Source organism: Haliotis rufescens, unplaced genomic scaffold (assembly GCF_023055435.1).
Source record: "Haliotis rufescens isolate VD_foot unplaced genomic scaffold, xgHalRufe1.0.p SCAF_4, whole genome shotgun sequence".
Taxonomy (NCBI): domain Eukaryota; kingdom Metazoa; phylum Mollusca; class Gastropoda; order Lepetellida; family Haliotidae; genus Haliotis; species Haliotis rufescens.
In genome coordinates this window covers 39,545,932-39,571,613 of record NW_025964112.1, presented here as the reverse complement: position 1 = coordinate 39,571,613, position 25,682 = coordinate 39,545,932, and the positions used below count along the sequence as shown (strand labels likewise).

The window sequence follows — 25,682 nt, the reverse complement described above, 5'->3', positions numbered from 1 at the left end:
TCAAGTTTCCACCCTTGCCCAACTAGGCTGGTATTATGGAGTTACAGTTTGGCTTGGCTGGAAAACGAGTCTGTGTATAGTCCAATCAAAATCAACATCCGGTTTGTACAAAATATGTATTTCAAGGTGCAAATTTCACTCGTCTGCAGGATTTTCAAAGGATATGTACCGTAAAATGGTCGTCGACAGATATTTTCCAAATCTCTTCCTGTTTTTAATCAATGTGCTCACGTGAGGCACTTCGCGAGGTAGGACCTGTTCTGTTACAATATAGATCTTAATCATTGATCATATCGTCTTGATTGGGCGCTGCCAATTTTTTAAGCAAATGTAAGTGATATGATAGTTGGAATCTGATTGGCCAATAGGAGGGACATAGAAGTGACATAACTCGTAATAGCCACTGGTGGCGCTACAATCGAGCCTGGAAATTCCAGACTAGTTCGGCAAGGGTGGAAAGTGGACGTTTTTATCAGTTATAACTCCCTTGCCTCGGGAAGATGTAACCATACATGGTTACCACCATTGTGGTGTCGTTGCTTTGTCTCCTATAAACTAGAAACATACTCCAACCGGTATCATCATCCACGCTAGTGTGTTATTAAATAGCAATTATTATATCCACTGATACTGATGAATCACGAAGCTCCATCTATGTCCACAGCATTGTAGTAAAGGACTCAAAGAACACGTCGTCGGAGACTGTGGACATTAAGATACGGCTCTGCGACGGTTGCTCAGGCAATGGGTCTTGTGACTTCACTCGCACGCGCGCCGACCAGAACACGGGGGCGTCGGCATCGTTCGAGATTGCGGCTTGTGACTGTGACATAGGATTTACAGGTAACTGAGATCAGTTTAGTTTCAAATAGAGCAACAAAACTATTTTCATAATCATAAGAAATATCTGCTGAAAGCAGAGTCTATTGTACGCTTCTGACTACATCATCAGCATGTGTTTATGAACCACTTGCAAACTGTGATGTTGCCATGAGTAAACCATCGTCTGCAACATCATAAACACCATAAGCTACTAGGTATACACCCATGTTTGATGGTGACTAAAAATGAAGCAAGAGTTTGCCACTAACGTGGCTATATTCCCCACCGCTGTTGCAGAGTTTATGACATAGTTAAATGTAAACAAACCCTAACAAAAACAAACCCTAACCTTTTTCAACCGAGGTGTAACTTGAGTTTGCCACTAACGTGGCCGAGTCTCCTGCCCAGCAAATGAAGTGTATATTATGTCAACAATAGTGAAATTTGATCACACAAACACATACTTTTGAAAATATTCAAAATTTTGTACGGAGTAAAAGGCAGCAGGGGAGCATCTACTTGATACTAAATGCCAAATATCGCGAGGAAACCAAATAAAATGTTGCAAGACACAATTTCTGGGAAGTTCAAGAAAAAAAATGAAACCTTCCCCACAAAAACATGATGGAAGTACAAACTGACAAAACCAGTTACTTCATTTACTACTGAATTCATTAGGGTGAGAGAAAGAAAAAACAATACACATTTTGACTCGTAATAATATCTACATGGGATATTTGTTAAAACACATAAATGGTATTAGTTTGTGATATGTGACTATGGTCATTACCAGTTCAAACCCAAGATGTTGCTTTGGACATAGTAGATTAAATGCAAAATATTAAGATTCAAAAAGTTCAGTTCATTACCACATTGATTAACATACAAAGAAATAATGATAGTCACTTCAATATACTACACCTATTCCGTCACACCCCACACAAGATGATGGTCAGTGGATGCAACTGGAAAGGTTCTAGTTGAGATGGGCTCATTACAGAAGATCTAGTCTAGTGTACCCCCAAGGGTGTGGGTTGGCTTGCTGATATACTGTGCGAATGTAAACTACTCCATGAGTTTCCATAGTTCATTGTTGTCACGGACAGACTGGTCCATACTGAAGTCTCCAGTGATAACAATCCTATACTGATTGAGAGGCAGCTGCTCCAGCAGAGTTCGCAAGTGAATGAGGAAAGTTCTCCTAGATGATGATGGTGCCCCATAGATGACAACAACCAAGAGAGTAATACTGGCCTCAATGTAGCATTCGAGAGCCTCTACAGTAGGAGGTATCTGTAGTTTTGTTGCCTCTCTGTACTGAAGGGCATCTTTGATTTCAAGACAATTCTATAAATGTGAATGCTAAAACTCTACAGCACAAAACGAAAGTTATCCTCAACCATTTTTGAGGCACATACTGACAACTTGGTAGAAGTTTCCCCTACTATGGGAGATACTTCCAAATGATGACAAACACAAAATGTAGGCACACAAAAAAACTTTATTATGACTAATAAGATTCCTTAAACAGGTTAAATGGGTATCAAGTTGAATTTTTGGGCATTTAAAAGAAGAATTCATAAACTTCAACTTTAACTTGTTGCCAGAGAAAAATAAAAAACTGTAAATTTTATAAATAAAACATGCAAAGTTTCATGAAAAAATATTTAACGGTTTCTGAGTTATGCTCCGGAGACGAAACGTGACGTACGGACGTTCGAAAGAACGGACCGACGGACATTCGGAAGGATGGGCGGACGGACGTTTGGAAGGACGGACGGATCCCGTTGGGCGGGGGCTAAAAAGAAACCATAAGATATGGTTTCTTATTATATGGACCTCGTTGTTGTGTTTGCGACCAAAGTTTGCAGTGTTTTGGCGACTGTCTGTAGCCTTGTAACATTTGGTAACGTTTGAATTATTTTGTCAAGTCCAATTTTCGAATGTCTACTTTCTTTTGCTCGGAAGTCTTATACCTTCAGTTCTCTCTATGCAATACTCAAACTATCATTACATTATTATATAAATCGAACTCTATAATCTTTCACATGAATATCATTGTCCAATCCTCTGGTAAGCTAGCGAGGCCAATTTTTATGAATACAATGTTCTGTGTTCTCCAGATGCCGACTGTAGCCAGGATGTTGACGGTTGTGACAGTTTGCCGTGTTTCACTGGCCAGAACTGCACCGACCTGGTCCCGGCGGAAGAGAAGCGCCTCGGACGGGGCTACAACTGCAGTGCCTGTCCTGGGGGATTCCAAGCACCTGGGGACAAGTGTGAAGGTAAATTCTACTCTTCTACACAACAATTCCAAAGATTATACTCATCCCGGATTAGACAGACCACTTTCCACGACACACCGAACCCAAACGTGTGAAGTATTAAATAGTTTTAGCAAACTATTTTAGAACCTTTATTTTTTATATTTCTTTCAATCTCGGGACAAGTGTGAAGGTAAATTCTACTCTTCTACACAACAGTTCTAAAGGTTATACTCATTCCTGATTAGGCAGAACGCCATTTCCCACGACACATCGAGCCCAAACTTGTCCATGTGAAGTATCAAATTGTTTTAGCAAACTATTTTAGAACCTTTATTTTTTTTATTTTTTTTTTTTTTGAAGCCTTGTTCAATGTGATGGTGAGAGTGAGTGGGTTGGGTTTAACGCCGCTTTGAACAAATGAGTCGGTGCGGTTTACACCGTTTTTAACAATATGTCACCCATATCATAGAAGGGACACCAAGGATTTCACACAAAATATATATGTTGGGAATCGAACCCGGGTCATTTTCAGGACCAGAAACCGCTTTAACTATCGGGGCGACGTGTTGATGTGCAAATGACTTGACTACCGTCAGTATTAACATCACCTGTTGCGGTGTGAAACAAATTATGTATTTTAATTCTGTATGATATCCTTTCTTGTAATCAGATATCAATGAATGCGAGACATCAAACCCATGTGACCAAAACTGTACGAATACACAGGGAAGCTACCGGTGTTCGTGTATGGCCGGCTATAGGCTCGTGAACAACGTCTGCCAAGGTAAGCCAAATGACAATGTAGTGAGTGAGTGAGTGAGTGAGTGTTGCGAGAATAAAACACTGATCCATTGGCCAGAGTAATGATTTGTGTCTGTCGCTTAATATTGCATTATAATTGAGTTTAGACACATTTCAAGAAAGTCTCATGTTGTGAACAGTGGGACAAAACTTCCCGGTGATCGGTTATTAAATACAAATGGGTACAATGCGTGAAGCCCATTTCTGGTGTCCGCCACGTGATATTGCTGGTATATTGCTAAAAGCGGTACTCACTGACTCACAATTAAATACAGAATTATGACAGTACAAAATGAACATGTTGCGGTTACAGACATTGACGAGTGTGTGGAGAACCTTCACGACTGCCAGCAGGTCTGCAACAACACTGTGCCTTCCTTCGTCTGTGATTGTAATTTTGGATTCGAACGGGATACAACTGACTTGAAGAAATGTGTGAAAGGTAGATAGGCGATTCCTCCCTCTCTAAATGGTGATCATGTTTCTAGATAAACCTACTGCAACTCATTTAAAAAAATATCTGTACATAAAACTAATAATAATCATAATCATGGTTTATATAGCGCCACCATTCACGCTGTCTGTTGAAAGAGTCCGAGTCAAGACAGATCATGAGAAAGCCTGTCTAAAATTCAATGTTTTATCTATTACTTTGTAGATGATAAGTTTAGGAGTGTTGTTTTTTGCCGGTGGTAGATCATTCCGCGATGAAGCTGCTGCGTGTTAGCTTGACACATTGACCACGTGGGAGATCGAACCCCTGCCTTCCGCCTGATTAGTGGGCCACCCTACCGCCCTTGCAATAATAGACGTTATCTCGTGATCACATAGTCCGCTTACGCGACAAGCATGGCCAACCGAGAACCTAGTATTCTACCTGAATCACAACAGGGTCCATATGATCAGATATATCCAAGTAAGATAATTAAAGCCACAAGATAAGTGCCAGTTCTATTCTTTATCTGATTATATTTCATATATTTCAGATCCAACGGCAGAAAATCCTTGCTTTCCTACAAATTGCAGCTACGGCTGCTTGAATGACACTGCCAAGTGTTTCTGCGAATCTGGATATGAAATTGACTCAACTGACAACAGCACATGCAAAGGTATGTTTTCTCCCCTAATTTTTAATTTCCCCATACTTTAACTCCAGATGATTATCTGATTCTCTAACTTGTTAAACTTTTATTAATGGACATGAATCCAAGGTTTACATAGCACATACAGGTTTAGATGTTCAAAATAGTATCAGTATTATTTTTCTGCAATCGTTATACATACAATGTCTTGTTAATAATTAGGAAAATATGCAAGTGTAATCCCATCAACTGATGCCTTTTAAGAGCGTGATTGGGTTACAAACAAACACTAAATGTGTGATTGGCCGTGCCTGCCGGTAGAGTCGGACATGCTTGCCCTTTTCGCGAGCACTTGATGTCATCACTTGCTTTCAGTGATCCATTCATATAGTCTTCATCGCTGTTTTGCATTTAACGACCAATGGAATCAGTTTCGGCAGATAAGCACCATTGACTATTCTAAAGGTTTATGCCTATCAAGATAGCTGGGAAGGATAGTAATATCCTGATTGATAAAACTGTGAAGGCCACAAGTGACACCAGTTGAGTCGGTGAAATGAGACGTTCGTCGTCTACGCTAGGACATTATGAGTTACATAGAAAAGGTCATCAGTCGTATGATGCTGCCAAACACATATTTATGTGCGTCGTTAAACGATTCCGTTAACAGCATTATGGTTCAATTGGTTACCTGTGCATGGATTGGCCTGTTAGCTGTGATCTGCTAGGGTTGAGAGCTCGGATGATGCTGTTATTGGCTTGTTATCAGATATCAACGAGTGCGACCAGAATGTGTGTTCCCAGGGCTGCAACAACACCGACGGGAGCTTCGTCTGCACGTGTCTCGATGGCTACCTGTTGGCTGCAGACAAGGTGACATGTGAAGGTAAGGTAATATTCATTACGTGTTAGCCAACTTTTATGTTTTTATGTTACAAGACAACGTATGAGTTTCGTTTTAAGCCAATTTTAGAAACAGTCCACGACGGAAGCAAGAAATGGGCTTTACATATTGTACCCGGACATTTGGCACGATGAGCGAACACTAACCCGCACTGCCATCCCACCACCTCCAGACAATTGACTCTCTGTAACATACGTATTCAGAGATAGAACTGACCACGAGTATGTGAATTTTCACAGCATGCGAAGACTTGAACTACGGCAAAGACTGTGCCCTCCGCTGCGACTGTGGCGACCGTTCCACCAGTTGCAACAACGTTAGGGGCTGCATCTGCAAGACGGGTTGGAGCGGAACTAAGTGCGACAACGACATCAACGAATGTGAGGAAGGTCCATGTCCAGCGGGCCAACTATGCACCAACACCAGGGGATCATATACCTGCGCATGTCCAACGGGATACGACAAGCAAGCTAATCAGTCATGCACAGGTAGGGCAATACTTTTGTATCTCTTTGTTTTTTTTCTTGGCCGCAATCAGCAATTTTCCAGCTATATGATATCGATCTGCAAATAATCGAGTCTGGACCAGACAATCCAATGATTAACGTCATGAGCAATTGGGATACGATGGCATGCATCAACCAAATCAGCCAGTCTGACCATCTGATCCCGTTTCTCGCCTCTTCCGAGAAGCATGAGTTTCCGAAGACCAATTTTAATCCGGATCTTCACAGGATCGTTGGTATCTCTCAGTTGGACAAAGGTACAAATGGTTCCACTGTTGATGGTTTCTTGTTTCGAGAAGCATAATGAGTTGTTTTAACCTTGCAGACAAGAACGAATGCGTCACGGATGCCAACACGTGTGATCAGATCTGCACCAACGTCCCCGGGTCCTTCACGTGCTCCTGCAGGGCCGGATACACAGAGGACAGCCAGAAGAAGTGTGCAGGTGAGGAACAATTCGGGACGTCTCGTGTCAATCAATCAATCAGTCAATCTTTATTCATGGTACTGATGAGGCCAAAGGCGTGTTACAAATTCATACATTTTCATGTACAGTTTCATAGCATGGTAAATGAACATTGATAAATTTCTCATAGTTTCTGCACAATCACAAGTCATTAATTTACAAAATTTGTTACCGTTTGGGTTATGGTAGAAAAAGTTATTTAAATATTTCGCTCTTAAATCATTATACACTGGACATAAAAAGTGATATTCATCTTCAATACAACAAATCCTACAAAGTTTGTGATCTCTTGCAATACCTTCATATCTGCCTTTTTCAATAAATAGATCATGTGAGCCACAACGAAATCGAGAAAGCTGTTCTAAACTTATGTTAATTTACACTTAATAGATAAGGTTCTAGTATAATAGTAGCCTTAAATGTAGTGTAGTAATTTGCTTTTCTAGAACTGGACAAAGAAACATTGCCATTTTTGGATGTATATATCTTTTAAGGTCTGTGTCAAACGGGTGAAGAAATGCTGTGGCATATCTACATATTGCTGTAAACAAATATAACCATATCCACATTCGTATAACATGTTTTTAACTTTTGATGCCCAATTTTGTTTCCCATGGCTGTCATAACATTTTCTCGTGCCATTCCGGGACAAGCAGAATGGCGACTCATGCCCCTTTCGTAGCCATTTTACAATTCACAACCAGCGTAAGTCAGTAAGGACTTTTTGTATATTGTTTTTACATACAAACTATTCCTATAAACAAAATATATTAAGGAGGGACTATTTGACCAAGGTACATATAGGCTTACGCACTGTTTATTGTTGTTGTAGATATCAATGAATGCACATCCGAACAGAGCTCCTGCAGCCAGAAATGTGTCAATGTCGATGGTAGCTATAACTGTGAATGTGAGTTTGGCTATCGACTTAAGGATGACCGGACGTCTTGTGAACAAGGTAAGCATAAAGAAGTGAATTCATATAAACAAAATTGACTCTTGACAAGAGCCACAATACTACATCCTCGTACCTCATTTATAAAAAAAACTGTAAAAATATATTAATACACAGTCAAACACCGTTGTTTCGAAGTTGAAGTTGAAAATGTTAAATATAGAAGGAATACACAGAGATCAAGATTTTACTTCGAGACAAGCCAAGATTCGACACATCAAAGTTCGACACGAATTTTGACAATATTCAAATCCATTTATCCATATTAATACAATATAACGCTCACTAACACTGACTATAATTCGCATGAGTTAGAGTTACTTATTATCATATTCACTTTATCATGATAAGCTTCCTAAGACGAGTTTCTCAACATGAATTAATTCTTTTCTGGAGTCTCGGTACAGGTTGCGAAACGACATATGGGGAAATAGCCTAAATGGGGTTCCCTCATGAAAGACGAGCGATTGCCTACACATGCACCAAGTGCGAAAGCTTTGTTTATGTAGGCTGTGATACTTCCAACCTCTTGCACCGTTTTAATTTCACTTATGAAAAAACAATTATATGATATTTAAACAAAGAAGTTACGTCAGTATTACCAGTGACTTTGACCTTCAGTGACATTTACTGGTAATTTTGCCTCCAATCATGATAATGCCGCCAATCCAACGAGTGAGTGATTTCCATGAGCATTTGTAGTAATTCCGATTTACAGAGGCCACTTCAGGCGCTTTGACCTCTTCACTTATCTCTAATGGCACAACGATACTCTAGTTAAGCAACGTATTAGCGTCCACATGTACTACAGTGACCTTGACATTTAGGAATTATATTGGTTGTTCATAATATATTAATTGTGAATGTAATTCTGCAATGTTTCGCAATGCTATTTTGAATTGTATTTGGAGCCGTGTGTTAGGTCGAACGCCGCTTTGAACAGTATTCCAGTTATGCCACTGCGTGTCAGCTTAACGTGGGGGGAAAGCCTAAGTGATGCAGGTATGGGACGTTTACCACTTGATTGAAACCCGAGAGCACGGCTATGGTGCTGACAAACCTAGAAACATAATCGCAGCGAACCGGGATTCGGACCCACAATCATAGGTACCTTGCATGCGGTTGCATGTTTCGGTTTGTTTTGGTCCACGTTTGGTATTCAATTCCTGAGCTGATGTGACTAAAAACAATAACGTCAACTACCTCCTGACAAGTTGGAATGTAGTCAGTGTTGCTCTGTCCATTTCAGCGTAGATTGCGCAGCTTGTCGCAAGGACTGGCGGGTAGTTTTAAGTATCGGAGTCCGGGATAAAATGTTACTCAACTGACCACTACTTTGTCACATTCCAGTGGAGAACGTCTGCGCTGAAGTAAAGAACCTGAACTGTGACCAGGGCTGCACGGTCAAGGCGGAAACTGAAGAGGCGTTTTGCTTCTGTAACCTTGGTTACAAACTGGGAACAGACAAAGAGACGTGTATAGGTGGGTCTTCTGTCGCCAAGGGAACTGACAGATTTGGTTGGTTTGTTGTTTTACGCTGCAATCAGCAATAGTCCATCTATTTGGGGGCGGTCTGTAAATATTCTAGTCTGAACCAGGCAATCCGGCGATTAACGTCATGAATATCGATCCACGTAATTGGAATACGAGTATTTGCAATCAATCAAGTCACCGAGCCTGATCATTGGACCATGCAGTCTCTTACGGTAATCAAAGGTTGGTAGGGACCAATATTCGAACCCGGAATCCCCAAGAGTTGGGGAACTGCAAGGATGAAGCCACAAATGAAAAGGTGTGTCTGTCGGCGCCCATGGAAACTGCCAAGATACAGTGACACATGTAATATATATAAAACTGAGTCTTCAGTCTCCATGGGAACTCGCAAGATACAGACAGACATGTAAAGGTGAGTCTTCGGTTACCATGGGAACTCACGGAATACAGTCAGACATTTAAAGGTGAGTCTTCAGTCACAACAGGAACTCACAGGATAAAGTTAGAAATGAAAATATGGGTATACACCAAAGCAACTCACAGGATACAGTCAGTTATGTAAAAGTGAGTCTTCGGTTACCATGGGAACTCACGGAATACAGTCAGACATGTAAAGGTGAGTCTTCAGTCACGACAGAAACTCACAGGATAAAGCTAGAAATGAAAATATGGGTCTACACCAAAGCAACTCACAGGATACAGTCAGTTATGTAAAGCTGAATATGTCGATACACATGGAAACAGGACAAATATTAAAGTTGAATCTTACCGCCACAGAAATAGTTTTTATTATTTATAGTTAATAATGAACTTCAGCGTTAATATGTAAATTGTAGCTAAAGGTGATGCTGTGATTGGTTTATCTGGTAAATGATAAGGCTCATCAATGATCGATAAACTTTCTCTTAAGGTGGCTCTCTTCTACAGATATTGTGGAGTGTGACAATCCGGAGCTGAACAAGTGCGTTAACGGTACCTGTGAGAACACCATTGGAGGCTTCAACTGCAGTTGCCCAATTGGCTTCAAACTCGACAATGATAAAACCACGTGCAGAGGTCAGTGTGTGTTTTATACCAAGACAAGCATTGCTCTGACACAGCCCCCTTTGTCTTTCAGAAAGGTGCATGAGGTGGTAAGGATGCACTTGTTTAAATATTTAGGTTACTACTTGTATTCTTGTATGTTCGTCATACGTTTGTAGTCACCTGCGATGACCATGCTAATCTTTGGGGTTATAAAAAGCCGCCATTCCCGTTCCTAACTGTGCTCGAACACCAGCTATTATGATCCCTCGCCTGTCAGCCCCGTTCTCAGGTGTTTTCGCAAATTGTAACTGTGATACTGTTATTAACGGTATGTATTTCTGTTATCTCAAAAATTGTATCTTGTTGCCAAATAGTAAATAGTAATTAGAATTAACCGCAAGTATTTGGCATCATTATCAAGTTATTAAAATATATGAGTACATTCCGAAAATAGTACTGCAACCGATAATACTACATTTGAGTGGCGTAGCTAATAATGGCAAAAAAGGTAAGCTTCACTCTGAAATCAATTGTTTAATAGGCATTTCTTCGAAGTTGACAGATGACAAAAACTTAAACGATCTTGATCATACTGTAACGGCGACGTTTCGGTATTGATCCTTATATCGTTCTCAAGCAAAACTGAATATTGCATAATACAGAATAATACGGTGGGTCAAGGAATAACGGTAACAACAACTACCATAATGTTCTTCTTTTAAGTCGATTGTTGTTGTTACATTGTCTCTGACCTGTTTACAGATTGACCCGACTACCAGTATAAAATTGTGGTTGATGAATTGGTTCAAAATTACTGTGTGTGCTTGTTTCATTAGTTGAGAATACCTAAGTATGATTAAAACAGTGTGTAATATCCAGAACGTGGAAGGGATATGTTTGATATATCTTTGTTTCAGACTGTCAGTGGCTGTGGTTGGTCTGTGTTTGATAAGCGTTATAAATGTTTGATCAAAAGTACTGTCACATTTCTGCTTACATTAACAATGCCCCAAGCAACGCCCCTGTATTTGGCTTGAACAGAACACTCAGGGGTCACATGCTGTTTTTTGTTCAGAGTGCGATGACCAACATTGGGGGCAGGAATGTGCCAACGAGTGTGGGTGTGGCGTGGGCGCTTCCAACTGCGACTCAAAGGAGGGATGTCAGTGTCAGGACGGGTGGTTGGGGCTGAGGTGCGATCAGGACAGGAACGAGTGTGTACAAGTAGCCGTGTGTCCGCAGAACTCCGACTGTGTCAACAATCCTGGTTCCTATAGATGCGTGTGCAGGACCGGCTACAGGCTCAACAACATCACCAACATCTGCAACGGTGAGACGACGTTGGAGTAAACAAAGCTTTGACAAATAGTGCATTTCTGTTTTCTTTTTGACAAATTATTCGTATTGATTAGATAGATTATCGGTTAATTAATATAGAAAATCCCATAACAAATTCTAGCTGATCTGCTGATTCGACATCTCTTTCTTCAAGCACTATAACGTTACACTGCCTTCTACATCAAACGTACGATACATGATTGAAGGAGAAGGTAAAGAAGTTTGAATTTTAGAGACAGTATATTTCTGACAGTTTAATCGGTACTCAAAAGGAAATTTTAAAAATTCGACTGGGATAGAAAGAAGTTAATTCTTTGGACACAGACATTGCATCTCATAAACTCATTAATGACGTTCATTGTTAGACTTAACATATGACATTAAAACAGCTGCTCGTGACTTTAATTGCTGATCCCTTTTAGTTGTTGCTTTTGGTGGGTGACAACATGCAGACCAGTTAGCTCACCCTCTACACCCTCAACTCCCTCCACGTGTAACATTTGTCATTGATGATCTTGTATGTTTATTTATTCAGATATCAACGAATGTGATGAAACAGCATTGAATACATGTGACCAGAAATGCGTTAACAATGAAGGCTCGTTTGTCTGCGAGTGCAACGCTGGCTTCGTCCGGACGGCGGATACATGTAGAGGTCAGTGTTGGCTGGACCTCACACTAGGTCTACTGGCATCATTATGTGCTCACATCAACCAATACTACTACTACTACCACTACTACTACATTCTACTACTACTACTACTACTACTACTACTACTACTACTACTACTACTAAAAATTAAATCATTTATATTATTGAATTTTCGGTCCCTTTTGACACTAATGTGTTTGACAAGATTCAGGAAAAACATAGCAAATAGCTTTCGTAACGTCACTCTTGCATCCCAAGTACCAAGTTGTCCCCCATTGTTCTCGGTGCCTTAGGTTTGGTACCTCCCAATCTGTTGACTGACATTGGGAGAGAACCCGTGTTTGCTGCCAGAAATACAGCCCTTCTGACAATCGGGGTAATGCAGAAGGCTGCAGTATTGCGGAGTCTTCACATTCTCCGAAAACTGGGCTGCGTGTAGAGGGGGCAAGGGCCCTGAGCTGATGCTGAGCCAAACCAGCCTCTCTGTGTCAAGATCACCCCAACCCTCTTAGCTGCATTTATTTATTTTAATCTGTATAAAAATAAAATAATAACAGAATTTGTTGAGCGACTAACTTCCAGCTCTGCTAGCTTAATTATGTGCATGAAAAAATAGTGTTTTTCTAAACAGTAGTCAGTAGTTTGTTTTCTTGCTCGTTTTCTTGAAAAATATGAATACACAATAGATGACTGTAAATTGTTGACGTTCAGTTTAAATGGTTTTGCACCAATTTTAGCAATATCACCGCGGGGGACACAAATGATATACCCATTTGGGGAATCAAACCCGAGTCTTCGGCGTGGCGAGCCAGCGCTTTAACCACTAGGCTACCCCACAACCGATGGTGACATGTGTTGACGTTGACGTTGTTGTTGTTACAGATGTAGACGAGTGTGAGACCGGGAAGGACGACTGCCAGCACATCTGCAGGAACACTGTTGGGGGGTATGCATGCAGCTGTCGGCCTGGCTTCCGGCTCCAGGCTAGCGACAGACGCTCATGTGTAGGTCAGTGATCCATGGCCACAAATGTGACTTATATCCAATAAAACACTGGAGCTTTAACACAGCTCATCTGGTACTGTGACCCACGCACGATTATGTAGAGAACGTCCCATCCCACCCCGATGTTCAGCGCAGTCGGTCGCCTTATCCGTTTACTCAAGCCTATTTTTATGTAATTGTGTCATTGAAACGTTCAGCGTCAATGCCCACCTTATCCCTTCTTGCAAACCCATGTTTATGTTATGGCATCATGGCCAGGTTCAACGTAAAATTTCGCTTATCTCTTCCTTGAATCCCGTCTTTACGCTGTAACGTTTTCGAGCGATCAGTTTCATGGCTCATTTTAACCCTTGCTTCAAGCCTGTGTTTAGGAGATTGGATGGTGTCAGGAAAATGTTCAGCTTCATAACTCACCGTACGTTTCCTTTAACACCGTAGCCCGACGGCGTGATTGTTGCTCACAATATCGATCACTGGACTGTCTGGTCCAGACTTTATTATTTACAGTTATATATGGCTGTGTGCGGCGTTAATAAACAAACACACATGCACACGCACACGCACACACTTCAAACGCGTCATGGCATATGCAGAGTCATAGCCGCTCATCTCATTTCTTCTTTTACATAAGCCCGTCTTAATGTTAGCTCACCTTACCACACACTCTTGTTTTACAGCGACGACCGTGTGTACGACTCTTCAGTGTGAACAAGGATGTCAGGTCGATCAGGGGAACCAGTCCTGCTTCTGCAACAGCGGGTTCAAGGAGGACCCTTCCAACTCAACACTCTGCGTTGGTGAGTTCTACAGTTACAGTCATTATTAACCAATATGTCAGATAAACAAAATTAAGTAGTAGCAACGTTCGTGATCGAAAATGGGACAACTCCGATATATCGGTTCAGTTTTCTACCGTTGTGTGTTCCCTGTTAACACTTATTTATTCCTTGTGTTCTATTCCCTTCTGCACTGGGGGTGTATGGGTTAAACGATGCACTGTAATATATTCATGTTAAGGACGGAACATGCTGAGTGAGTGAGTTTGGTTTTATTCATTATCATTCGGGGTTCTGCAATTACTATCAGGGGATCAGCACGGCTAGCAATAGGGAAGCGACGTGACGCGTCGTAAACCAGAAGGCCAGTCGTGTTCTCGCTCGACTCGTCACACCTAAGTCCCAGGATTGATTCCCCACGTGGGTACAATGTGTGAAGCCGTGACGGAATACTGCAATAAAATCCAAATGGAGTAACCAATGGTCGCCAATAAACAAGTGCACCTTACCCTCCCACGCACTGTTTCTTTTTTTCAAACGGCAAGTGAGTGAGTGAGGTATGTTCAACGTCGCTTTCAGAGCATTTCAGTTACCTTACGTCAGATGAATGGGAGAGAACATCATGCATGCAGATCACTTTGCAAAAGCCCAGAAGTACGGGAATAATCAGCCCGAATTCGAACCCACGATCATTAGATTCCGGCACGATAAACGTTGCAAACTTGCACAGCGATTTCCGGCGTTTTAGACGTCTTGTCCACCCTCACTCACTCTGGCTGATGGGGAAAAGGGGAACACACAGATGTGTTGTCAGAAATAATGTTTCGTCGTAACGAAAAGAGTCACTAAGTTTAATAACGTGATATGTTAACTACTGATAATGGATTTTGTACTGGTGATGTACGACATTTCAGACGTTCCCATACATACATCAGATTGTCTGCTACACAGTGGTACTCTGCTGAACACTGTTTCATACCCGGTTGTGTTGCAGTGTCTTGTTATATAATCGTGTAGTGCACTTCATTATTGCAATGTATTCAACAAGTACTGGACTGGGCTCAACGTCAAACTACGTAAACTACAACAGTTACTGTATGGTTTCAAGTTCAGCACATTTAACATCCATGCAATTGAAATGCTGTCGTGTTACATACAGATGTGAACGAGTGCACGGAAGGGACGGATCCTTGCGCGACAGGGGGCGCCACCTGCAACAACAAACCGAATGGCGGCGGCTATGAGTGCGTTTGTAACAATGGCTTCAAACTCCAGAGTGACGGCGTCACGTGCTTAGGTAGGTGGTTTCTGTAGCACTTACCAAATTCTACCGTAACCTCGCACCTGAAACTTAATATCACTAGAATGTTCCCATGTCTTCATAGAGTTACTTATGTTCGCTTTGTACATACGGACCACACTGCAACGTGTTCAAGGAATAAGGGGGCAAACAAAGACAATTGCGTTTAGTGGCATTTATACATTTGATATGAAGAAAAATATAAATTAATGTATTCCAGAGAATATGTTTTCATCGTTCAAAAATATTTCCATAATCGTAAATAAAAGCGACAAACACCAATAACTTTTCCATTATTACAAGAAAAGCCTGCTAAAAGCAGAATCCACTGCACGATTCCGGCTGTATCATGAGCATGTGTTTATAAATTACTGTTAAAAGTGATGATAGCTGGTGTCCGCGAAATGATGAACGCATCCTGCCCTACCAGTGGCACCTGTCACAAACACATGCAAAGGCAACTCAATGGTAACCCTGATGCACGTGGGAACATATGGTACAAATCAAAATAGGGAATTGCATCGGATATGAGTTTGGCCACTGATGCGTCAAATTTGACTCGTCCCACACGTGTCTACCATAAAACGTTTTGAAAATTTTGCTGAGGACTTGAATGTCGTATCATAAGAATTATCTGCTAAAAATATAGTCCATTACGACTCCGACTATATCAAAACCATGTGTTTATGAATCACTATCAAATATATATCATGACCCTTCTCTCCTCATCAGATTGTGTTCAGGGCACCTATGGCCAAGAGTGCGGGAGCAACTGTAGCTGTAACGTTGCCAATACTGTGACGTGTAATCAGGTAAACGGCACATGCACCTGCCTCACGGGGTGGGAGGGGGTCATGTGTTGCAGCGACGTGAACGAGTGCGACACTTACAACTGTGGCAATAACAGCTTCTGTACAAACACAAATGGAAGTTTCATCTGCGAGTGTGATGACGGATTCGTCAGGACAGCATTCAATGCGTGTGAAGGTGGGTGGATATATCACTTAATGTATCTAACGATATGATAAAGTCCCAAATGATGTCGTATACAATGATCGAGTATGGTTTTACACCTCTTTCAGTAATGTGCCAGCAATATCACAGCGGGGGACACTAGAAATGGGCTTAACACAGGGTATCCATGTAGGATATCGAACCCGACCTTCGGCGTGACGAGCGAACTCTTTAACCACTGGATGGTGTCAAATCTGGACACACCATGTGTCGTATGATATTAATATTAATATTAATTATGAGGCTTAATACACTCGTTAATGCTCAAGCAGTTCTGCAAATATCATGTATCAATTGGCATGACACAAGGAAATGCAATGAGTCTCCATCTACCCATCGCCTAATACGTAGATGTTACTGAAGAAGCAATTCAAATATTTCAGCCTGTGACGCAAACCAGTGGGGTAAGAACTGTGCAAACAGGTGCACGTGTGGCGTCAACTCCGTTAACTGCAACAGTGTTAATGGTACGTGCACGTGTGTAAATGGATGGAAGGGCGATAGTTGTGGTACCGATGTTGATGAATGCACGAACAACGCCACCATATGCTCCGGCACACCCAACTCTAACTGTAGCAACACCGTCGGCTCCTTCTCCTGCAAATGTAACAGTGGGTACCTGGAAAACCCTACCTCTAAGATGTGTGATGGTAAGCACTAGTAAGGTATGGCGTATGGTGACATTCTAAGCTTGTTCAAGTTCAAGATTAATGATTTTCAATTTATGATTATGCTCACTATATAGAAGAGAATGTTCTGTTTCACACAAAGAACTCCACATGGGCCCTAGAGCAAAGTCTCCCTTTAAACACAATATTTGCCTTGGTTACCTAGTGAACAACTGCGGTTTTGTGACAATTCACCAGTCATCTTGTCAGTGCATTTATAGTTCCGTTAGGGTACATTTAGCGTAGACCCACCCTTGTGTATTCATGTAATGGTGTGTACCAGACCCACCAGATTGTGTATTGATGTAACGGTATGTGCCAAACCACCACTGTATGCATTCATGTACATGTATATGCTGTATATTTCAGATGTCAATGAATGTCTGGACGCGGATCTAAACACTTGTACGCAGAATTGCACCAACACTGAAGGAGACCATGTTTGCTCCTGTTTTGAAGGCTACCTGGGCACTGACAACAACTGCACGGGTGAGACATTAGTCAACACAAAAGGAATACACCGATGTGAATATACAGAAAGAGTATGAACATAAATTCTTTTGTTTATAAAACACATTATCACTATGAAGTACTTTCAATTGCAGCTGTGTTTGCAAACTCTTTTCAATCCAAATATCGATCAGTATGCTCTGGTATTTTTAATTATATATATTTTCGTTAAATGTGGACACGCCAAGTGAGCAAATATCTCATTGCGACCTGCGTAATCAAAGGGGTATATCAAAACACTATCATGATTTGGGCAAAGCTTTCAATGCAAACACTTTTCATTATTATGAATCCCTTGCCAGACATTAACGAATGTGAAGTGAACACCACCATCTGCTCCGGCGTGGCCAACTCCAATTGCACTAACACAGGTGGGGCCTACAGGTGTGACTGTGTCTCGGGATTCGCAAAGAACACCACCACCAGTCTCTGTGATGGTAAGTGTTGTCATCGCCGGCAAATGTAGCATCTAGTCCTCAAACCGCAGCAAACACTTTTTTAATGTGGCATTTATGTGTTGTATACTGATTGTAACATGAACATCTAATTGTAACATTTACTACAGTACCTTCTCCCGCTGTAGCATCTCTACTGGACAGTACGTTTAATACCTAACGATAAAAGTAAAATTAATTATTTGCCTTTGGAATCTATATTTCAATTGATCGATGCATCTTGTCCATTAAACATAATTGTATATATATATATATATATATATATATATATATATATATATATATATATATATATATATATATATATATATATATATGCCGTATGTATCATAGGCCGTATGGTTGACATTGTATACTTTTTATGTATGTTTTTATTGCTATGCCTGACTTTTACGTTTTCTTCTTCATCTTTCTTCTGCTTCTCCTTCTTTTCTTCTTCTTCTCCCTTATCATCTTCTCCTTTATCATCATCCTATTACTACTATTATTCTTCGTCAGCACCTTTTTCATATTTTTCTTTACACCTTCGTCTTTTTTTTCTTAACCATCATTTTTATTTTCATCTTTTCTTCTTTATCATTTTGTACTCCTTCATTCATCTTGTTTATCTTCATCATCTTCTTCATCATATTTTTTCTTTATCTTCTTATTCATCATGTTCTCGTGTTCTTCCCATTTTCATCTCCTTACGTCATCATCATCTTCTTCTCCTTAGTCTTCTCCTTTCTCACTTCTCATTTTCTTCGCCATCTTCTCATTTTCATGTTCCTCCTTCTCATCTTCTTCTTCGTCATCTGCTTCTCATCTTTATCTTCTTCTTTTGTATCTTCTCTTTCGTTTTCTTCTTTTTCTTTTTAATATTCATCTTCATCACCTCCTTTATCCTCATATTTGCTATCTTCTTCTTTACCTTCATCATCGTCTTCATGTTATTCTTTTCTTCATCTTCTTATTCTGATATTCTTCTCCTTTATCTTCACCTTTTTCACCTTCTCATCTTCGTCTTAATATTCTAAATTTTCATCTTCTTGTTCATAATCTTCTTATTTCATTCATCTTCTCTTTTGTACCTCCCTTTGTCTTCTTCATCACCTTCTTTGTTTTCTCCTTTTTTACTTCATCTCTCATTCTTATCTTCTTCATCGTCATCTTCTCCCTTATCTTTTATTTTCATTTTCTTCTCCTTTTTTCCATCACCTTCAAGGTCGTCTTCTTCTCCCTTATTTTACCTTCTTATCTTAATTTTTCATCTTCTTTTTCATCATCGTCTTCTTCTCTAACTTCATTATCTTCTTTTCTTCATCTTGATTTTCTTTTTGAAATTCTTCTTCGCCTTTTTCTTGAGCCTTGTCTTCTTCATAATTCTCATTTTTTCCATCTTCATCGTCTCCTTCGTTTTCTTTTTTATCTTATTCATCTTGCTTTCATCATGTTCATCTGCGTCATCTTCTTCTCCTTTATCTTCGCTTTCTTTTTTGTCAACTTATCCTCGACATCTTCTTCTGTTTCAGTTTCTCCTTCTCGTCTTCTTTTCATCATCTTCTTATCTTCATCTGATATGCCTTTTCTGTCTTCTTCATATTATTCTTATTTTCCTCCATTTTCACGTTCGCCGCTTCTTCGTCTTCTCATTTTTATAATATTAATCATGTTCTGGTTTATCTTTTTCTTATCTTCATCTCCTCATCCTTTTCTATCTTCTTCATCACCAATTTCTGCTTTTGCTTCTTTTTCACCTTCTAATCTTTTTCATCTACTTCTTCATCATCGTCATCTCATTCTTCTTTATCATCATCATCTTCTTCTTCTTCATGCGTTTCTCCTTTTCCATCATCTTATTCATCTTCTCTTTTTCTTCGCCTACGTCTTCTCTTTCTTTTTCACCATATTTTCTGCTCATCTTCATCCTCTTATATTTCATCTTCTTGTTCATCATCTTCTTCTCCGTTTGTATCTTTTTTATCTTTTCATCGTCTCCTTCTTTTTTGTTATCTTTATCATATATTTCTCATCTTCGTCTTCTTTGTTATTTTTGTCATCATCTTCCAATTCTCATGTGCACCCAGAACTGAAGCATACTTTTAACGCTGATCCAATCAGATATAACTGTAGTATGTGCAAGTGTAGTATCTACACCTACAGTTTAGCGACCGACTCCGTGGTCTAATTGTAGAGCGTGCGCCCGGGGAGCGAAAGCTCGGGGGTTCCAGCCCCGGTAACGTCATACCAAAAGACTTTAAAATATGGTACTTGTTGTTACCCTGTCTCACGCTCGGCATTAAGGGACTAAAGCATGGACTAGTCGGCTCACAGTCAGTATGCTGTGGGTATTCATGTTATGGTATCTCAGTGGGATAGCACTATACAATCGGCATTAGGAAGGACCAGTACAAGCAGCCACACAGACACAGAAACACACACGCGCGCGCAATAATCATGAGCGCGACATTAAACCCCATTTCACCTCACCTGCACCTTATCATACACTCGTATGTATGTAACATCTTCTTTGTCACTAGTAGCAACTTGTATCATAAACCATAATGTCTGGGTAACACTGCCTATTAATATATCCTTTAAGACAAAAAAATATTTTAAATATAAGCAAAGTTTGACAGCCACAACATTCTTCTTCACGGATCTTGTCATGATTCTAACATTTTTGATTGCATTTGGACGTAGTTTTTCATGTATATTTCCGCAATTAACATGTATTATATGTGGTATCTGTAAATTGTACTTTTTATTTTAATCACTTGTCAGACGTGAACGAGTATAACACAAACATGACCTACAACTAACATAGCATTGAATAACTTAATTGAGAGGCATTTAAAAGTTGGAGTACCAAGTAAGGATAACATATATGGGTGAACAATATATATACATATATATATATATATATATATATATATATATGTGTGTGTGTGTGTGTGTGTGTATGTATGTATATATATATATATATATATATATATATATATATATATGCTTCTCAACCATATTCTGTAATCACTTGCTTGATTATGGTGTTAGAAGCTGCACCATAACGTCGCTCCTAATTGTAATAAGAATTGTGAGAAGTTGTTCATCCATATAACTTATCCTTACATATAGCATTGGAGGCTATAGCTACTCTTACAAGCGTAGCATCCACATTGTTAAAATGTAGCATTCACTCTTGTTATTCGACCAACCATTACAATTACTATAGGAACTTTTATTGTACATCCCTGGTAGTGCCCAAATGTGATCTATGAATCCATTCTTCACAATAGTTTTTATAATGTTCCTCATTCATGGTTACTGTTACTTATCAAGTCATGATTCTTACACTAGACTGATAACATTAAGAACCACATGTAGTATAACTTCTCATTCAACGTCGTCATACTGTCTGCTTTCTTGTGTGACAGATATTGATGAGTGCCAGGACACCAACCAATGTAGCGGTATACCAAACTCAACCTGTAGCAACTCCCCAGGCTCCTTCTCCTGCGACTGCGACAGCGGCTACGTCAAGAACGTCACCACTAACAAATGTGATGGTAAGTCAGATTTCCTTACGGGAACCACACTCCAAACCTCGAAACCCACTAAATACCCACGTGTATGATCAGCTATCACCCAACCTATGTAATACTTCAAGATGTGCTTGTATGGGAGCAGAGATGCACAGGTCACTTTCTTCCGCCGCACATTTGCCCCAAAACACATCTAATTATGCAACGTGGTGCTTTCTTAGGATCGAACACAATTGGTGAAGGTGATCTGGCATCTCAGTCGTCATGATTACGTTAAGCTATTCTTTTCATGAACAAGAGTGAGTAAGTTGGGTTAAGTGCCCCCTTGAAAAACATTTCCGTTATGTTCCGTTTTTTTCTACTTTGATGGTACCCACAAGCTGACAATTTAATGAAAGAGGACCTGAAATTCAAATCAACAGTGTATTCAAGCACATATCGATCACGGCGAACAGCGAACTACACAGCGAACTGCGCTGCCTTAGATGAAAGGGCCACCCGTTACCGTTGCCATTAAAAAAGTCCGTGTGGACCAATTTTCAATTCCATGGTCCTGTGGCAATGTTTCTTTTGTTTATGTGACCTTATAGGTGCTAGGATACAATTGTGCTGTGACATCATAAAGAAGTTTGACGTCAACTTATTTCAGTGAAAATCGCCATGTGTGGGGACTGTTCAAACATATCATATTTTTCTCTCGCTAGTTTTTAATGCAATGAAGAGATTATTTCAAAACCTTTTATCATGCATGGCTACTTTCAATTCATCAGACATTATTTGTAAACCTGCAACACTTATAAGTCGGAAAATGACTCCAAACGTTTGATGCAATGTATTTCTGTAATAAATATGAATTGAAGGAAAACACAAGATTAATACAGAATGTCACCTGATGACATAGCTGGGGGAATATGTTGATATTGGTGTGGAAAACAAGCTCAAGTACATCAAGCCAGTTTTGAAGATCATTACCGCTCTTTCAAGTAAACAATTTTGTAAAAGAAGTATCACTTTTCTTGCTCACGGAACATGTACTATACGTTTTATCTGTAAATTGTACTTTTTATTTTAATCAATTGTCAGACATGAACGAGTGCACCGCAGACATGACCATCTGCTCCGGACTGATCAACTCCAACTGCAACAACACAGACGGAAGTTACAGATGTGATTGTGGCTCAGGCTTCCTTAAGAACACCACCACCGATCTCTGTGATGGTAAGTGAAGTCATCGCCTACAACTATAGCATTGAATAACTTTATTGAGAGGCCTTTAGAAGCTAGAGTACTAAGTTAGGATAATATATATGGATTAACAGTATATATACTTGTCAACCATACTCTGAAATCACTTGCTTGATAACGGTGTATAAGCTACACCGAAACGTCGCTTGTAATATTAATAAAGAAGTTGAACATCCCTATATCTTATCCTTACATATAACATTGAAGGCTGTAGCTTCTCTTACAACCAGAGCATCTACATTTTTAAATGTAGTATTTACTCTTTTAATTGTATCAACCATTACTATCACTGTAGCAACGTTATTGTACGATCCTGGTATTGGCCAAATGTGACGTATGAATCAAACCTTTACGATAAATACAATATGTTTTCTCATGCATGGTTATGGTTACAATAAAATATAAAACTCAAATATTGACTTCACAACTTCCCAAGTCATGTATCAAATCATGCTTCTTACACTAGATTGATAACAATTAGACCCACATGTTGTATAACTTCTCATTCAACGTCGTCATACTGTCTGCTTTCTTGTGTGACAGATATTGATGAGTGCCAGGACACCAACCAATGTAGCGGTATACCAAACTCAACCTGTAGCAACTCCCCAGGCTCCTTCTCCTGCGACTGCGACAGCGGCTACGTCAAGAACGTCACCACTAACAAATGTGATGGTAAGTCAGATTTCCTTACGGGAACCACACTCCAAAACTCGAAACCCACTAAATATCAGCTATCACCCAACCTATGTAATACCCAACCTATGTAATACTTCAAGATGTGCTTGTATGGGAGCAGAGATGCACAGGTCACTTTTATCCGCCCGCACATTTGCCCAAAGACACATCTAATTATGCAACGTGGTGCTTTCTTAGGATCGAACACAATTGGTGAAGGTGATCTGGCATCTCAGTCGTCATGATTACGTTAAGCTATTCTTTTCATGAACAGGAGTGAGTAAGTTGGGTTAAGTGCCCCCTTGAAAAATATTTCCGTTATGTCACGTTTTTTCTACTTTGTTGGTACCCATTAGCTGACAATTTAACGAACTACACAGCGAACTGCGCTGCCTTGGATGAAATACCCATTACCGTTGCCATTAGAAAAGTCCATGGTCCTGTGGCAATGTTTTTTTTGTTATATGTGACCTTATAGGTGCTTGGATACAATTGTGCTGTGACATCATAAAGACGTTTGACGTCAACTTACTTCAGTGAAAATCGCCATGTGTGGGGACTGTTCAAACATATCATATTTTATTTTTCTCTCGTTAGTTCTTAATGTAATGAAGAGATTATTTCAAAACCTTGTATCATAGATGTCTACTTTCAATTCATTAGCCATTATGTGTAAACCTGCAATTATTACATAATCTCTTATAAGTCGGAAAAAGACTCCAAACGCAATGTACTCCGAAATAAATATGAATTGATAACTTGTGAATTGTATTTTGTCTACCGAGGATACTATAGTTTTGAGATGTTATGAAAAGTCAAAATGTGATCTCATGGTTGGTCACATATATAGAATTTCCCACCAGTCACTGTTCTGACGTCGAGTTTTTTACTAAAAGACGTGATACCTTTGAAACCGATATTTCAATTCCCAGACATAAACGAGTGTGATGGCAGTCACGGGTGTGAGGCTACTTGTGTCAACACAGGCGGCTCCTTCAAGTGTGAGTGCCCAGCGGGTCAAACTGTCAACCTGGATGGAAAGACGTGTGACGGTAATATATCCTCCTCTTTCATATCAACATGCACTTATCAAAATGATGTGTCAAACCTTTAAACAAGATAATTACTGAATATAATAGTATTTAGTTTAAAAACAATAAGACATGAAAGTAACTGGAGTAGACGAGTAAACACAGGTTATCAGCACTGAAACAGGTGGCCTATTTCCCTCAAATGATTTGATCAACACTGATGTCATTATACAACACTTGGGTACTGATCATGGCGAGTATTGTAGTTGACACATGCAAACTGTCCATCGTGTGCATACATCCTTTGTTATTAGGTTGAGAAATGATCAGCCACTCTTCTTAGTTCTAGCTGGTTCATGCAGATGACATGAATTGTGTCTACCTTTTCAATGTTGAAATAATCACTGCTTGTATCCGCCTGGGTATAACTGATGATATGGAATGACTCATCCATAAATCAGCCATATCACACAACAATATAAAGAATGCACTTCCTCAAATTGCAGAATATGATTTATGACACAAGGTATTAACAGACTATACTGCAGTGGACATCAGCCGAATACATTATTAATATGATCAACGTTGGGTTTTTTCAAAATATCCTCATACACCTTCCTACTTAACCCTATCAAATCATGTTCGACTATCGACTTATTATCAGCCTTTCCGTGGTTATCCCTATGTTCATCTTCATTCTGGCGTCGATCATCGCCATCATTTTTATAAGGATCAGAAACCAGTCAGTCATTCAGGGAGTGAGTGGGTGAGTGAGAAGGCAGGGAGCCAGTCTTTCAGTGAGAGAGTGAGTGAGTGAGTGAGTCAGGGAGTCGGTCATTCAGGGAGAGAGTGAGTAAGTGAGGAAAGGAAAGAGGGATTGAATGAGATTAACGCCGCTTTGAACAGTATTTCAGTCACATCATTGTGTCTCAGTTATGTGACAGTCTGTGAAAAATACTGTGAGAGAAAGCTTGAAGTGGTATGACCAAACGACTGTTGAACCCAACTCTCCTGGTATATAACGAAACACATTATTCTTTATAAAAGATACCAGGTAGGTAAATATTCTATTTTGGGCTAGTTGTTAGTTGTTTTGCTACAAAGCATTCCCTAACAAAATTAAAGCTGTTTGACATAGAGGTATGTTTTGAAGAGCCAATAGAACC

The 25,682-nt window shown here is 39.9% G+C and overlaps 1 protein-coding gene across 1 annotated transcript in view; it reads left to right on the top strand.

Annotated features, from left to right (window-relative positions):
- The window catches only part of LOC124134734, a 462,484-nt gene that overhangs the window by 262,312 nt on the left and 174,490 nt on the right, over positions 1 to 25,682 (top strand). Inside the window, exons 15-38 of the mRNA XM_048381564.1 lie at positions 665 to 843; positions 2,946 to 3,107; positions 3,760 to 3,873; positions 4,204 to 4,332; positions 4,877 to 4,999; positions 5,742 to 5,858; positions 6,116 to 6,364; positions 6,708 to 6,827; positions 7,681 to 7,806; positions 9,154 to 9,285; positions 10,225 to 10,353; positions 11,399 to 11,653; positions 12,197 to 12,316; positions 13,196 to 13,321; positions 13,996 to 14,115; positions 15,254 to 15,391; positions 16,127 to 16,381; positions 16,792 to 17,058; positions 17,446 to 17,565; positions 17,889 to 18,023; positions 21,455 to 21,586; positions 22,646 to 22,780; positions 23,351 to 23,482; positions 24,418 to 24,537. Coding sequence (XP_048237521.1) covers positions 665 to 843; positions 2,946 to 3,107; positions 3,760 to 3,873; positions 4,204 to 4,332; positions 4,877 to 4,999; positions 5,742 to 5,858; positions 6,116 to 6,364; positions 6,708 to 6,827; positions 7,681 to 7,806; positions 9,154 to 9,285; positions 10,225 to 10,353; positions 11,399 to 11,653; positions 12,197 to 12,316; positions 13,196 to 13,321; positions 13,996 to 14,115; positions 15,254 to 15,391; positions 16,127 to 16,381; positions 16,792 to 17,058; positions 17,446 to 17,565; positions 17,889 to 18,023; positions 21,455 to 21,586; positions 22,646 to 22,780; positions 23,351 to 23,482; positions 24,418 to 24,537 — 3,635 coding nt within the window. The remainder of the gene's footprint in view (positions 1 to 664; positions 844 to 2,945; positions 3,108 to 3,759; positions 3,874 to 4,203; positions 4,333 to 4,876; positions 5,000 to 5,741; positions 5,859 to 6,115; positions 6,365 to 6,707; positions 6,828 to 7,680; positions 7,807 to 9,153; positions 9,286 to 10,224; positions 10,354 to 11,398; positions 11,654 to 12,196; positions 12,317 to 13,195; positions 13,322 to 13,995; positions 14,116 to 15,253; positions 15,392 to 16,126; positions 16,382 to 16,791; positions 17,059 to 17,445; positions 17,566 to 17,888; positions 18,024 to 21,454; positions 21,587 to 22,645; positions 22,781 to 23,350; positions 23,483 to 24,417; positions 24,538 to 25,682) is intronic.